Source organism: Mus caroli, unplaced genomic scaffold (genome assembly GCF_978045245.1).
Source record: "Mus caroli unplaced genomic scaffold, Mus_caroli_1 scaffold_14, whole genome shotgun sequence".
In the NCBI taxonomy this organism is placed as follows: Eukaryota; Metazoa; Chordata; class Mammalia; order Rodentia; family Muridae; genus Mus; species Mus caroli.
Genome location: NW_028227269.1, coordinates 21,173,200 through 21,187,575, shown reverse-complemented (window position 1 = coordinate 21,187,575; position 14,376 = coordinate 21,173,200). Strand labels below are relative to the sequence as shown.

The window sequence follows — 14,376 nt, the reverse complement described above, 5'->3', positions numbered from 1 at the left end:
CCCACACTAGTTCTTCTACACATTTCAAAAATAACTGAGCTATACAGGTGTGTTACTGTGAAAGAAAGAAATCAAAATTGAGGTAGGGAAGTGAACGAGTATTAATGGCCAATGGCCAATCACTGCAGGATCTCACACTTGGACCTTGTAGAAGACTGTAGTGTGGTGTGCTGGCCAATGAAGCACAGTCCTGAATTTCCATGGGGGCTGTTTCAGCTGTTAACATTCACATGGACATTCACCAACTGATTGATACTAATTCTAGATCTCCCTGGCAGAACAATATCTCATAGGCATAATAAAGAGTGGGGACTCCCATAAGGTTCCAGGTGTCTCTTCTAGGGTTAAAAATAGCATGGCATGTGCTGATAACTTCTCCCAGTATTGTATGGAGGGGGATAAGGAGGTCTTGGGGGGGGGTCTAGAAACCCCCTATCAACATGCTTCAAAGCTTTAATACCTGGGTCCCCATGAAACCCTACATACCCAGATTAACCCAGAAATCTGGGTAAGAATGGGGTTTTTAAATGTCATTTATAAAATTAAGGTTGCTGATAAATGAAGTTGAACTTTGAAGGGCCAAAGCCATGTTCCTGTTCTCTGGTATCATCCCTGAGTCCACTCAGGATGGGTGTCAACCTAGTTCTAAATTTACCCTAGCTGTGTTAGGTAGGAATGTGAACCACTAACATCTGCCTATGCAGGCAGGATTTATTTACTATGCAGCATCAGCAAATGTATCTGTGACAAGGAAACAAACACACCGGGTCCCCCACGAGAAAAAGAACGAGCTGTTCAAAGCGAAGAGTCAGGATTGGGTCCATGAGACCCCTTTACCCCAAGCTGATGAGCTGAGGGGTTTGTCTCAATCCTGCCTCTTGTGTAACCCTTACAGGACATTTGACAAAGCTTCATTCCACTGATTTTGGCTTGCCTCTCCCTGTCTCCTTATACCATGATTCTGCATGCATGCTCCAAGTAGACTGTATTTAGCTATAAAAAGATATTCTTTCTGTCTTTCCTAGAGTGTTCTGGGTTTTGCCATGTTATATACAGCCATTTTGTACCTCCTGAGGAGAGCCATCCTGGAAATACTAAAAGCCAGAGCTTGCACTATCATGGTCTTGAGTTCTTCTGGCCCAGAAGATCTCAACCTTTGTTATCATAACCCCTTTGACAATGGAATGACCCTTTCAAAGGGAGTCACCTAAGACCCTCCTGCATATCACATATTTACATTATGATTCATAACCATAGCAAAATTACAGTTATGATGTAGCAACGAAAATGACTTTATAGCTGGGAGTTCACCACAACATGAGGAACTGTATTAAGGGGCTGCAGCTTTAGGAAGGCTGAGAACCTCTGCTGTGATGGATGGCACTGGACATACAGCAGATATTGCTTAGCCAGCATGGTGGTAGAGTGTGATAGGAAGCCAGACATGGAGTTTCAGTTATCCACAGCTTACCTTGTGTCTTGGCCTTGCAGGTTTAGTCTCCACTGCCAGCTGCCATGGGCAAGCAGAACAGCAAGCTGGGTCCTGAGGTGCTGCAGGACCTGCGGAAACACAGGGAGTTCACCAACCATGAGCTTCAGGAGTGGTAGAAGGGCTTCCTCAATGGGTGTTCCACTGGCCACCTGACCGTGGACAATTTCAAGATCTAGGCCAAATTCTACCCCTACAGAGACACCTCCAAGTTCGCTGAACATGTCTTCCACACGTTTGACACCAACAGTGATAGCACCATCAACTTCCGAGTGTTCATCATTGCTCTGATCATGACCTCTTGGGACAAGCTGAAACAGAAGGTCAAGTGGGCCTTCAGCATGTACGACCTAGACAGCAATGGCTACATCAGCTGCAGTGAAATGCTGGAGATAGTGCAGGTACCTGCACTTGACAGGGCCTGGCGCATGGGGAGTCAGGGATCCAGGACCCCCATCCCCGGCCCCATACACCAGGTCATTCCTCTGCCCACTTGCTACCTGGTATACTAAAGGACTGCATGTCTGCAGAGAATAATGATAAAAGCTAAGCATCTATCGATTGCTTGCTGGAAATCAGGCCCCAGCTGAGCTCATCCATCAGGTTTATTCACACAATTCTATAAAACGGGTCTTTTTTTTTTAACCTCTAATAAGATCTGAGGCTCAGATAGGTGATTAAGAATTGTCAAAGCAAGAACTGGGAAAATGGCTCAGTGGGGAAGAACACTTGATACTCAGCATGAGGACCTGAGTTCTGAATCCCAACACCCACGGAAAAGGCAGGAGTGGCTGAGCATGCCCGAAACCCTAGAACTAGGGGACAAGTGAGTCCCAGAAGCTTGCTGAGCAGGCAACCTAGCTAAAATGATAAGCCCCGGCCGGGTTCAGTGATAGAGAAAGGGAATCTTGTGAACACCGGTATTCCTTTTTGGCCTCTGCATGGGTGTGTGATCATCTACACACATATGTATAACATACACACACACTAGCTGTCTATAGGGCTTCCTATAGAAATCAGAACGGCACAGTAAAGGATGAGTCAGCAGTCAGTCCTTCACAGGAGCAATGCTTATGTGCACCCTGCATCCTTCCTACTCCATGCTCTAAACCATCTCTGTATTTGGTCCAGTGAGCTGACTCTGTGGGTAAAGGTGCTTGCTACCAAGCCTGGCAGCCTGGCTTTGATCCCTAAGACCCACATGGTAGGAAAAGAGAACCAGCTTCCACAAGTTGTCCTCTGAATTGGTCGTGAGGTCATCTCCCTCAAATAAATAATTACATACATCCATAAAATAAGTAAAGTAATTATATACAGTGCCTAATACAATGGCTATAGATGTTAATAATAATTTGTATTATTTGGGAAATAACAGGAAACTGTGTACCTCCAGTTTCGTTTTCTAGACTATTTTCCACCTGTATTTTGTTGAATCTGCAGATTCAGGACCCATGGGTGGGCAGGAATCAATGGATTTCCCCTTTGACCTTCCCTCAAGGATTTCCCAGCTCCCCACCAAAGACCTTCCTTTCAGACAGATGCTTTCCCCCACAACCTCCCCTCTACTCAGAACCAAGGAGCCCTACATTCTTCCATGCCCCAGCTGTATCCTGTGCTCTTGAACATCACTTAAACTTTCCTGGCTCCCTTTACCCAGCACCTTGTTTGTGAGACTTGTTCTGATGAGAGAAGGGTCCTGACTCTGCCCTGTCATTGCTCCTTGGTTAGCTGAGCAAGGACCGTAACTCACCCTCCGTCCTCCAGAGCACACTCACAGATGCCCCTTTGCAGGCCATCTACAAGATGGTGTCCTCCGTGATGAAGATGCCTGAGGACAAGTCCATGCCCGAGAATCAAACAGACAAGATCTTCAGGCAGATGGAAACAAGCAATGAAGGTAGGAAACATGGTAGGAGTGAGCAGGTGGAGTGGGAAGAGGGGATTTGAAGAGGGGGTGAGGGTACGGAGAGGGGAGTAGGTGAGCCTGTGAAACTGTTGATGGCACAGAGGTTTTTGGTATACACTCTCTGCCCTATGCAGGCCTGCCCTTTTCCAGCCCACTTGATTCAGCTCTGATAGAGGTTGGAGGAAGTTTGGAAGCAAGATGGACTCCTGAGCCCTCCTGGAGGTTCTAGCCAAAATCACCTGTTCTATTTCACTCAGTGGATTTTTAAGAGTTATTTTATTATTTCAATTGTGGGCATGTGTGTGAGAGAGAAAGACTACATGCATTTGCATATATGCATGCAGGTGCCTGTGGAGGCCCAGAGCAAGATATTGGATCTCCTGAAGCTGGAGTTACTGGCAGTTGTAAGCCCTGGTACTTGGATGCTGTGAACCAAACTCTGATCCCAGCAGAAGTGGTAAGTGCTCTAACCATTGAGTTTCTCTCCAGCCACACCTCATCCACTTTGAGCTTAGACCAGGCCAAACTCAATAAAATGCACTCAGCACGTGGGACAATTATTACTAAAATGCCTTTGTACACACAGTTCCTGCATCTGGACTCCTCTTCCCCGTTTGAATGGAAAACTCCTACTGACCCTGTGAAACCTTGTCTCTCTGTCTCATTTGTGTAGCCTTCGATGTCCCCCATATCTCCTTCTTAGTCTTACTAGCTACCAGTCAGTAAGAACTATATATGCCTTCCATTTGGAGGCTCTATTATATGTTCTTTGTGGTTCACATATTTTTAATGGCCATGCTGGCCTAATTAGGGTCAGATCACTAGTCCTGTTTCCCACTAGGTATTAAAACCACTAGTCTCCAAAAGTTTAAGTGGTCCAGTCATGATGGTTCAACTTTCCAATCCCAGCACTAGAGGAGCTAAGGCAGAAGAATCTCAAATTTTAGGCCACCTTTGGCTCCCTAGGAACACCCTGTCTCATAGAATGAATGAAGAGGCCTAAGTAGCTTGTTCTAGGTCCAGTAACTGACAAGGGACAGACTCAGGACTCAAACCCTGTGCTGCCTGACACAGAGCCCCTAGATACTGTCACCACTGCTTAGCTCTGTCCTCATCCAAATGGTGTGGGAAGCCTTGTCAGCTTCATCTCACGGTCCCCTTGATACCCAGCTTCTCTACACTAGACTTCCTTTTTCTGGGAGCCATTGAAGTTGACTGAATTGTTCCTATTGAAAGGCCCAGGAACAGTCTAACAAGTCTCGATTCCAAGATATTCAAGAGCCACCCTATGGTGCAACACTGAATGTGAGCTGAAAGAACCTAGTGGGGAAACCCCCACTCAATTCCTGATTCGACATGCACCCAAGAATCACGAACAGACGACCAACTTGAAGTAAGAACAGGAGGTAGTTTAATGGCGGAGCTCTGGGTCGAAATGTATCTCAGGGAGGAGACAGTGGATTTGACCATGAGGCTTGGAAGCTAGGGGTTTTTAAAGAAAAGGGGTGGTGCTGGGGGAGGAATTGGCGCGGTTTCACATGATTGGTTGATTTAAACATCAGCAGACTGTCAGAAGTGCAGGAGATAGGGAGGCAACAGGCCAGTCAGGACATGTAATGATGGGCCTGCCCGGGCATGTCCCGGCCTTTTCTGCTATTTTCTCAGCCCCAGGTTTCAAAGCTCACAAACAACTCTTTGGGCTATTTGACATACATTACATGAATCACAGATCTCAATTTTTAAAATTTTCTTTCATGAGCCTTAGATGGCAGTGGTGCACTACTCAATTGCTGCTTCTGCAGCCTGAAGGACTATTTTTCCACTGGGTGAATCTGTGGCTTCTGTTATGGACCTCCAATATCAGAATTCATGGATGGAAGAATTAATATGCTAGTGAGTGACCGAAAATACGTGGATCCAAAAATTGATATCAAGAAGATAGGGTGTTTCCCTCCCCCTTGTTTCTGTGGGAGTTCACTTACTAGGTTTCTCAGAGACTGTCTCATTTAGGAAAGACCCCTCAAAGTGTAGAATTTAGCCAAAAAACAGAAGCACCCCCAATGGTGTCACTAGTGCACGGAGCTCTGCTTTAACCTCTTGACACGGACTTCAGGGTCACTCCAGCGTCAGCTGCAGCTGTTAAATGTAATCGACAAATCATGAAAGTGTATTTTCTTTGATTCAAGCTAAAATTAGCACAAGGCCCTGCAAAGCCTTCTAGACATGTAGCCTTTTCTGGTAAATGCAGCTTAGAAACTAGTCCATTGTCCTTTCTAAGCTGGTTATTTACCACAGGATGGACCACAGGGGGAGGGTACTCAGAAGTGAGCCTGAGCAGAAAGCCGCCTGCACAAAGGGTACAGAGAGGAGGATGGGGCAGGAAGGAAGGGTGCAGAGCCGAGGATGAGGCAGGAAGGTTCATTATTAAGAGACCCTACGGTCACCTCCCCACAGAAACTTCTCTGCAATTTTCTAACCATAGGAAGAGCCTTCAGTGACAGTGACAAGGCAGATCTACACATGCTCTGAAACTGCACCAGATACCATGCACACAGCATGCATGTGTATGTGTGCGCACACAATCATGATATGAAAAAGCTGTGTGGATGGTAGCAGTGTCCCTATCCCTGACTTCAACATCACTGTAGCTGTGCAGGACAGGACCAGGGGTGAATTTGAAGGACAGATGCATGGACCCAGCTGCAGCTTCCCTTGGGTCTGTCATTACTCAAACATCAAAACTTTTATTTAATTTTTTAAAACAGGGCTGTGGGGAGACAATGGCTTAGTGACTAAAACATGTTCGATGTAAGCATGAAGACCAGAAATCAGATCTCTAGAACCATGTAATAGCTGGGCAGGTATGGCAGTTACCTGTAATCCCAGCATCTGAGAGGCAGACTGGACATCCTCAGGGTCAGCTGCCTGGCTAGCTTAGCTGGAATCAGCAAGCTACAGTTCAGGAGACCTGGCCTCAATAAATACAGTGGAGAGTGGGGTAGGGAGACACCCAATGTCTACCTTGAGCTGCCCACACATGCACATGTGCCTACAATATGGAAATACACATGCACAGTGCATATGCATACACATGCAAAAACATTAAATCAGAAATGTAAAGAAATCTGTAGGCCCGGGTGTCTGTGACCAGTCCATTCTTCTGACCTCCAGCTGAGGTTTGTAAATCTGGCCCTTTCCTCTCTACATATCTCCCAGCTTTCTCAAACTAACTTGACCTGAAGGAAACCCATCACTGCCTTGGTACTGAATTCCAGGGCCACTCCAGGATAGAAACTGGGGTCCTCCTTAGCATCTCCTTCTATGTCCACTTAAACAATGATTCTCAACCTTCCTAATACTGCGATCCTTTAATACAGTTCCTCATGTTGTGGTGACCTCCAGTCAAAAAAATTATTTCCCTTGCTACTTCATAACTGTAACTTTGCTGCTATTATGAATTCTAATATAAATATTTTTGGAGATAGAAGTGTACCGAAAAAGTTAACCCTTAGGTTGAGAACTGATGAATCTGCCTTGCTGTGGTTGGTGCTAGTTTCTCCATCGTTAGACCTGTCAAGAGTTCAGGCTCTTGACAATTGTCATCTTGAGCAATGACACTGAGAATAGACCCAAAGTCCAGACCCATAATCCTGGCCAGGAGCCTTTCCCGGCAGAAAAATCACCTGGCATTGCCCCCTGTGGACTGGGTACCTGCCTTACAGGGTAGCCCTATGGTGGACACAGGGTTTGTCTTCGTAGGTAATGTCCTCCTCTTTTGTGGAAATTTTAGATAAACTCAGTGTCTGAAGCAAAAGACATGAAGATTTAAGGAGAGTTTCAGACTGAAAGACAAGGAATCTCTAGAGAGACCAGGTTCTGTCTGGTCAGAACCAACTAGCCAAATCTGATCCTCTGGTTCCAGAGCCAGGGCTGGCTCCAAAAGTCCACTCAGCACCTCTCAGGCATTAGGCACCAGATAAAAGGCCTGGAGCAACTTCCAAGGGAGCAGTTGGCCATGTGATAGGGGAGTTTGGAGTTTAAGGACATTTTGTACCTCAGCTGCTTTTCTCACCCACAACTAGGACCCGTGTGACATATGTGTGAGCCCACAAGTCACACAACTTCCCAAACCTCTGCTCCTTCCTTTGTGAAGTGAGACTAACTAAACACATGCAGTACTAAAATCCCTCCTCTGGGAGACAAAATGGTACAGTTCCCTCTAAGGTCTCAACGTCAAACGGAAACAAGATTTGCCAAAGTCCATTCTGTAAAGCCAATGAGGTTATTGAGCTTCCTTAGAGAACATAAGGGGGAGGTGTTTGCAGTAGTGTGGGTGCTCCTCACCCAAAAGGCTGCACATAGAAAGCCTTTATCCTGCAGGGACCAGTTCTTCTCCATAGCCATATGGATGATGGAGCCCCGCCCCTAGTCTTCCCGATGTCCTGGCCATCTTGGAGGGTGTTTGTTTAAGCCAGGATGGGGCAGTCTTCCTCAAACCCACAGATGTGCAGGCTGGGATGCAGGAGATAAAGAGCAAGCAGGGACCAACCACACCCTAACTCTCTCATCTGTTTTTGCAGTTGTATAATCTACTGGTGCACAGACATAGCCAACAAGTTTGGATTTTAGTTGATGCCAGATGCAGTCAAGATAACTGGCCAAGATCAGTGGTCATGGGGTTAAAGAGAAGCTGGGCAGCACTTTCTTCACTGTCACCAGTTGGATACCAACTCGGATGGATTTTGTTAAACCTGGAACGGTTCTGGCATGGAAGAGGTGCACAGTGAGAGTTAACTGTGGCAGGGAGCTTGGGTAGGAGGTCAGCAGTGAAGACAGTTAGTCCATTCTACAGACACTGTGCTCAGGGGCCAGAGCCGTGCTACAATGGTGGCTCTTGTCAGGAGTTCAGGCTCCACTGTGGAAATGGACATCAGGAGTTGGCTGTAATATGAAACTATAGCCTGTGGGGATGTGGTCTCTGAAGGGGTATAGCAAAGACTTGAGGAATGATGCTTGGGAGTGGGCACCTCACTCTAATGGAGACTCCAAGCAATTACACACTCAGTCCTTCACTGAGCCACATCTGACATCCCCTAGGGCAGATCTCTTAGAGACAGTTCCTCAGCTCAGAGTGGCTGAACAATGCAGCCAGAGCTGGAAGGGTTTGCTGGTTTCTTCTCTGGTGTCTGTGACCAAATATCTTCAAAAAGCAACTCATGGGAGAAAGGGTTTCTATGGAAGATGGTTTAAAAGGATGCAGTCTATCATAGCAGCAGGAAGCCCAGAGAGATGAGTACTGGGACTCAGCTGGCTTTCTCCTGTTTATGCTCTCTGGAACGCTAGCTGGGGGAATACTGCTGCCCATATTTAAGGTGAGTGACTCTTCCCATTTCAATTAACCTGACAGATAATCCCCTGAAGACATACCCTGAGTCATATCTCTATGGTGATTCTAGATCAGTGGGTCTCGACCTGTGGGTCTCAACCACTTTGGGGTTGGTGGTGGGGGTCACATATCAGATATTTACAATCTGATTTGTAACAGTAGAAACATAAAGTTTTGAAGTAGCAACAAATAACTTTGTGGTTCGGAGTCACCACAGCACAAGGAACTGTATTAAAGGGTCGTAGGGTTAGGAAGGCTGAGAAGAGAATTGCTACACTAGATCCTGTCAAATTAACAACTAATATTGAGCAACCACAGAGGGTCAATCACAGATCTCTTCCAATGGAACTCCTGGCCCACTGAGCCTCACTGCACTGATTCTTAAAATTTGGGTAGAAGAAAAGTTGCCACCAATGTGTCTCCCCGGTGGGCACAGACTAACGACAGTGAGATAAATGCCTTTCCTGACCTCCAGTATCCACTGTGAGCATGGGTTGTCAGGGGCCTTGGAGTGAGGAAGGCCAACATTAGGTACTATAACTGTAACTCAGCGTGGAGATGACCGCCCCTTCAGGTCTTGGGGCTGAGCAGAAATCAGTGTCAGAGGACCAAAGGAGGAAGAAAACTCTATCGTGCTCAGGGCTGCATGGAAAAGGAATGGAGGTCAGAGAGCCACAGTCCAGAGATGCAATTACACTGCACAAGTACTTAGAACTGATGGTTCCCTATGTTTCTCCCCAGCCATGACAGGCAGCTCTGTTAACAACAGTGTTCATGTTCAAGGTGTGGTTGATCCATTATTCCTGCACTAGCTGTCAGAGTGTGGCAGCTAAGGCCAGGACTATACAAGGCTTCCATTCAGAGTTTCAGCTGATACCTGCTAGTGGAGATTTCCCAGGCCCAGAAAGACAGACATGGCAGATAGTCCTGAGGTAGTCTCCAAGTTCTGAATGGAACCCTGCTCAGGTCTCTGTGGGACCTGGAAGAGAGATGCCCAGTCTGACCTGGAATGTTCATACAGGTTGCCTGAAGCTGGTACGGGGAGTTATGGAGCTTAGGTGGCAAGCAGGGCCACCTGGGGAAGAACAAGATGCATAAGATAGAGGCAAGATGATCAGTGGGAGGGGAGGGGAGGGGAGGGGAGGGGAGGGGAGGGGAGGGAAGGTGTGGGGAGGAAAAGAGGAGGGGAGGGAAAGGGGAGGGGAAGGGAGGGAAAGAGGAGAGGAGGGAAAGGGGAGGGAGAGGGGAGGGGAACGAGAGGGGAGGGAGAGAGGAGGGAGAGGGGAGGGAGAAGGGAGGGAGAAGGGAGGGAGAAGGGAGAGGAGGGGATGAGAGGAGAGGGGAGGAGAGAGGACTGTCTGGGCAGAGAGTCCCCTTTCTGGTATTTGTTAACAAGCTATGAGATGAGCCAGGGTGCAGGTCAGTTAGAGGTCAGAGGGAGGAAGGAAGGAGACTAGACTGACATCAGAGCTTCCTCCCTCAGCCACACAGACATAACTGGCAAACGCTCACTAGAGCATTCTTTGTCATAAGAACTGAACATCAATCCTGAGAGATGCAGTCAAGCAATTTTGGGGTATGGAAAGCAGTATGCAGAATATGATACACAGAATGTGATACACAGACATAGGTACATACATTCACAAGACTAAGATATATCTAAATAGCCACATGAAAAACCTTGGCATGCTTCTGTGTATAAGAATAAGGCACCAGGCAGTGGTGGAGCATGGCTTTAATCCCAACAGGAGGCAGCAATAGCTGAATCTCTGAGTTTGAGACCAGCCTGGCTACAGACTGAGTTCCCAAACAGCCAAGGGTAACCAGAGAAACCCTTTCTCAAATAAATAAATAAATAAATAAATAAATAAATAATAAAAATAAAGGAGAGAGATGAGAGGCAACCTCCTTAGGGGTCCTCATGGGTTCCAACCTCAAGCAACGGGTGACTTCTAACATCTAGTGATAAAACAGGCCCCTGAGTTGGTCTCTATCAACTTATTGCCCACTCATTATGAGGAGGGAGGCTACCTGCCAGTGTTAGGAGCCCTATAGAGAGGCCCAGGTAGCAACAGCCCACAGGAACCAGGGCCTGCCGGCTGCCACCTGAAAACACACAGAGAGAAAGTTGCCCTGGCCACAGCCCAGATTCTGGGCCAGCTGAGCTACTGCATTCCTGAGCGACAGGAATGCTGGGAGAGCAAACACTAAGAGTTTAAGGGTAACCTTTGGAGGAGGTCCACTGTCTAAAGGCACACCAGTGGGGACCCATGGGGAATGTGAATGCTTCCTGAGAAGTCCTGGGCTGCTGACAGTCACTAAGGGCTCTTCAACAGTTACAGACATTTAAAACAAAAATAAGACAGGCTGGAGAGATGGCTCAGTGATTCAGAGCACTGGCTGCTCTTGCAGACAACCCCATTTGGTTCCCAGCACTCACACAGCATCTCACAACGGTCAGTTTCTCCAGTGACTCCCTCTTCTGGTTTTCAGAGGTACTGCACTCATGTGGCACACCTACATACATGTGGACCAATGCTTATACACATAAAATTAAACAACCCCTTTAAAAAAAAAATGCAGAAGCCAGGCACGGTGGCATATACCTTTAATCCCAGCACACAAAGATACAGCCTGATCGACAGCCTGTATCTACATAGCGAGTTCTAGGACAGCCAAAGTTACATTATAGAGAGACCTGGTCTGCGCTGAGAGATGGAGAGAGAGAGAGAGAGAGAGAGAGAGAGAGAGAGGACGAGGGCGAGGGAGGAGGGAGGGAGAGGGAGGAGGGAGGGGAGGAGGGAGGGGAGGAGGGAGAGGGAGGGAGGGAGCATTGGGCTGAAGTAAAGAAATGGCCCACTCATCCCATCCTATTTCCCACCATGACAACTGCTGGTCTCCAGCACAGACTGGCCAGCAAGTAACAGGGAGAATCAGTCCCAAGAGTTTCTCAAGACACACTGAGATAGGTGCTCAGTGCTCTCACCTTCTGTCTGTCTGTCTGTCTGTCTGTCTGTTTGCCTGTCTGTCTGTCACTGTCTGTCACTGTGTCTGTCTGTCTGTCTGTCTGTCTGTCTGTCTCTCTCTCTCTCTCTCTCACACACACACACACACACACACACACACACACACACGAGTCCATCTCACTGCCTCCTCTGCCCACTCGCCTACTCCAGAGTTGTTAGTGACGTGGGCCTGCCTGTCTGAGAGCTGGGATCAGTAGAGGAAGCACAGCAATTGACTGTCTATGGTTTTGTATGAGAAAAGAGAAACATTTGGTCTCAGAAAGGATGGCATTGCTAGGAGTACCGGGGTGGAATGGGCTCCCATCCTGGCAGGGACTATGAGGAAGTCACCTCCCTCAGTGTGGGGAGAGGGCCTGGGAGGTCACCTGGGACTGCAGTTGTCCCTCTGCTGTGTGATCTGAGGCCAGTTTGGAACCTAGGAGAGTCTAACCCAAAGTTCACCTGCTTTAAAAGGTCTCTGATTTGTATGGGATATCCTTTCTCACAGCAAAATACAGACCTAATACATCAATGTAAGTTAAACCTTCTCCTTACCAAGGGAGGGACTTAGAAGGGCCACGCTGTTCCTGTACTTCTACTCCATCCCAGACACCCTTGCCCCATTTTGGTCCTTAGAGCCAGACCTTTAATGAGTCCCATGTAGAAGGGTCTGTAGCAGTGACATTACAGAAGACTATCCTGTGGGACAATTGTTTCCTCTTTGTGTTTCCTCATGAGCTTTAAATAGACAGGCAATCACAGTGACACTCTCCCTGCCACCAAGACTGTGCTGTCCCCTGTCCCCAGAAGACAGACTGGTGAATCACACAGAACCATAAAGACTGTCCCCTTGGCCATGATCTCCATGCCTCCTCCTGTCCCCTGTAGCTTAGGGTTTCATCAGTACCAAGAGTATGTTTTGTTTTTTGTTTTTGTTTTTTTTTTTGTTTTTTTTTGTTTTTTTGGCTTTTTCGAGACAGGGTTTCTCTGTGTAGCCTTGGCTGTCCTGGAACTCACTCTGTAGACCAGGCTGGCCTCGAACTCAGAAATCCGCCTGCCTCTGCCTCCCGAGTGCTGGGATTAAAGGCGTGCGCCACCACGCCCGGCTTTTTTTTTTTTTAAGATTTATTTATTTATTATATGTAAGTACACTGTAGTTGTCTAGATATTCCAGAAGAGGGAGTCAGATCTCGTTACGGATGGTTGTGAGCCACCATGTTGTTGCTGGGATTTGAACTCCGGACCATTTGGAAGAGCAGTCGGGTGCTCTTACCTACTGAGCCATCTCACCAGCCCTCCAAGAGTGTGTTTTAATGAGTAGACTCCCCACAGCAGTACATCAATTAGTTTAAAATTGCACCCGACCCACCCCACACACACCTTGTGAGCTTGGGCTGAGGCCACATCTCCAGAAAGAGCATTGGCTGCCCTCCCACGTCTGTCTCCTCTGCTGGCCAGCGACTTGTCAAAGGGTAGAGGGAAACAGCATCTAAAGTTAGGAAGAAGAAATGCCTTTTGTGTCACTGACCTGCATTCTTTCCATATATTTGTTTTCATAGCAACAAACCAAATGTTTTAAAACAGAAACCAGAATTGATGTGAAGCAATTTCATCACCTGCCTTCCACAGAGCAATTGGCGCCTCCATATTAAGTCCTGTGTGTCCTCTGCTTCCTCCTTTTGGGGCCTCTGTTGGACACAGTTTTCTCTTTTGAGCTACTCACTTGCAGCTGAGAAAGAACCTTTCTTCCATAGTAGCAAGACTCAGAAGTGGGTAATCCAAGACAGCAACATGTCTTTATTGCCATCATCAGAAAAGAGCCAGGCCCCCTTCCACCGCACAAAGTGGCACAGACCTAGGAAATTCCCAGCTCCCGCTTTCTCCACAAAGCTAGCTCAGTGACATTTTCCAAGTGAGGAGGCAGGAGAGGAGGTGCAGTCTGTCTAGACTAGACTGATGAATAGGCTTTCTCAGCACACCTACAGCAGTATGTGTGGACACTGACATGTGGGGCTGCTTCTTGACTTTGCCCCAGAAGACACAAGCCCCACAGAGCCTCACCCAAGAGCCTGAGTACAACTAAGTATTAACTAACTCTCTTCCTTACTCACAGATACAGCTCAGTCATGGGCAGAACAGACATGCTCATGGGAATTCAGAAGGGAAAACTGTTAGCAATGAGATGGGTCCTATCCTTCCTGAGGGAGCTGGTTACAAAATTCAGGCAAGGCAACCTCTGAAAAACAAACATGTCATGCTTATGCAACAAGGAGAGACCTGGCCCTGATAGAGCCAAAGAGGATGTTTGGAGTAGGAGAGGGACAGAGAAGATTATAAAGAGACCTGTAGATGGGTATGAACAGGAACACCAGCAGCATATACATCTTCCAGAAGTTAATACATCTTCCAGCAGCCAGGGATTTCAAAAAGAGGTGAGGGCAAAGAACGAGAACCATGCCTATGGTTCGTGAGGTACAGGCATCCTTGGGGCTTTTGAGGCTTTAGGTGACTCTCAGAAACCTTATGTCATGAACCCAGGTGGAGATGGAAGTTGTTGGGTAGAAATTTAGAAGTCCTCATTTGCAATAGA

At 47.3% G+C, this 14,376-nt stretch overlaps 1 protein-coding gene across 1 annotated transcript; it reads left to right on the top strand.

Moving 5' to 3' along the window:
- The first annotated feature begins 1,515 nt into the window (after positions 1-1,515).
- On the top strand, positions 1,516-5,558 carry LOC147001189 (hippocalcin-like protein 1). Its single transcript, XM_085830455.1, has 4 exons — positions 1,516-1,604; positions 1,740-1,890; positions 3,218-3,386; positions 5,509-5,558. Exons 1-4 carry the CDS (start codon positions 1,516-1,518, stop codon positions 5,556-5,558), a joined length of 459 nt encoding a protein of 152 aa, XP_085686581.1.
- Positions 5,559-14,376: the final 8,818 nt, after the last annotated feature.

Bases quoted from the DNA above. Each gene is read 5' to 3' on its own strand.
- LOC147001189 (XM_085830455.1), top strand. From the start codon at position 1,516: ATGGGCAAGCAGAACAGCAAGCTGGGTCCTGAGGTGCTGCAGGACCTG. The intron at 1,605-1,739 runs GTAGAAGGGCTT...TGACACCAACAG, and splicing joins AACCATGAGCTTCAGGAGTG to TGATAGCACCATCAACTTCC. The intron at 3,387-5,508 runs GTAGGAAACATG...CACGGACTTCAG, and splicing joins GATGGAAACAAGCAATGAAG to GGTCACTCCAGCGTCAGCTG.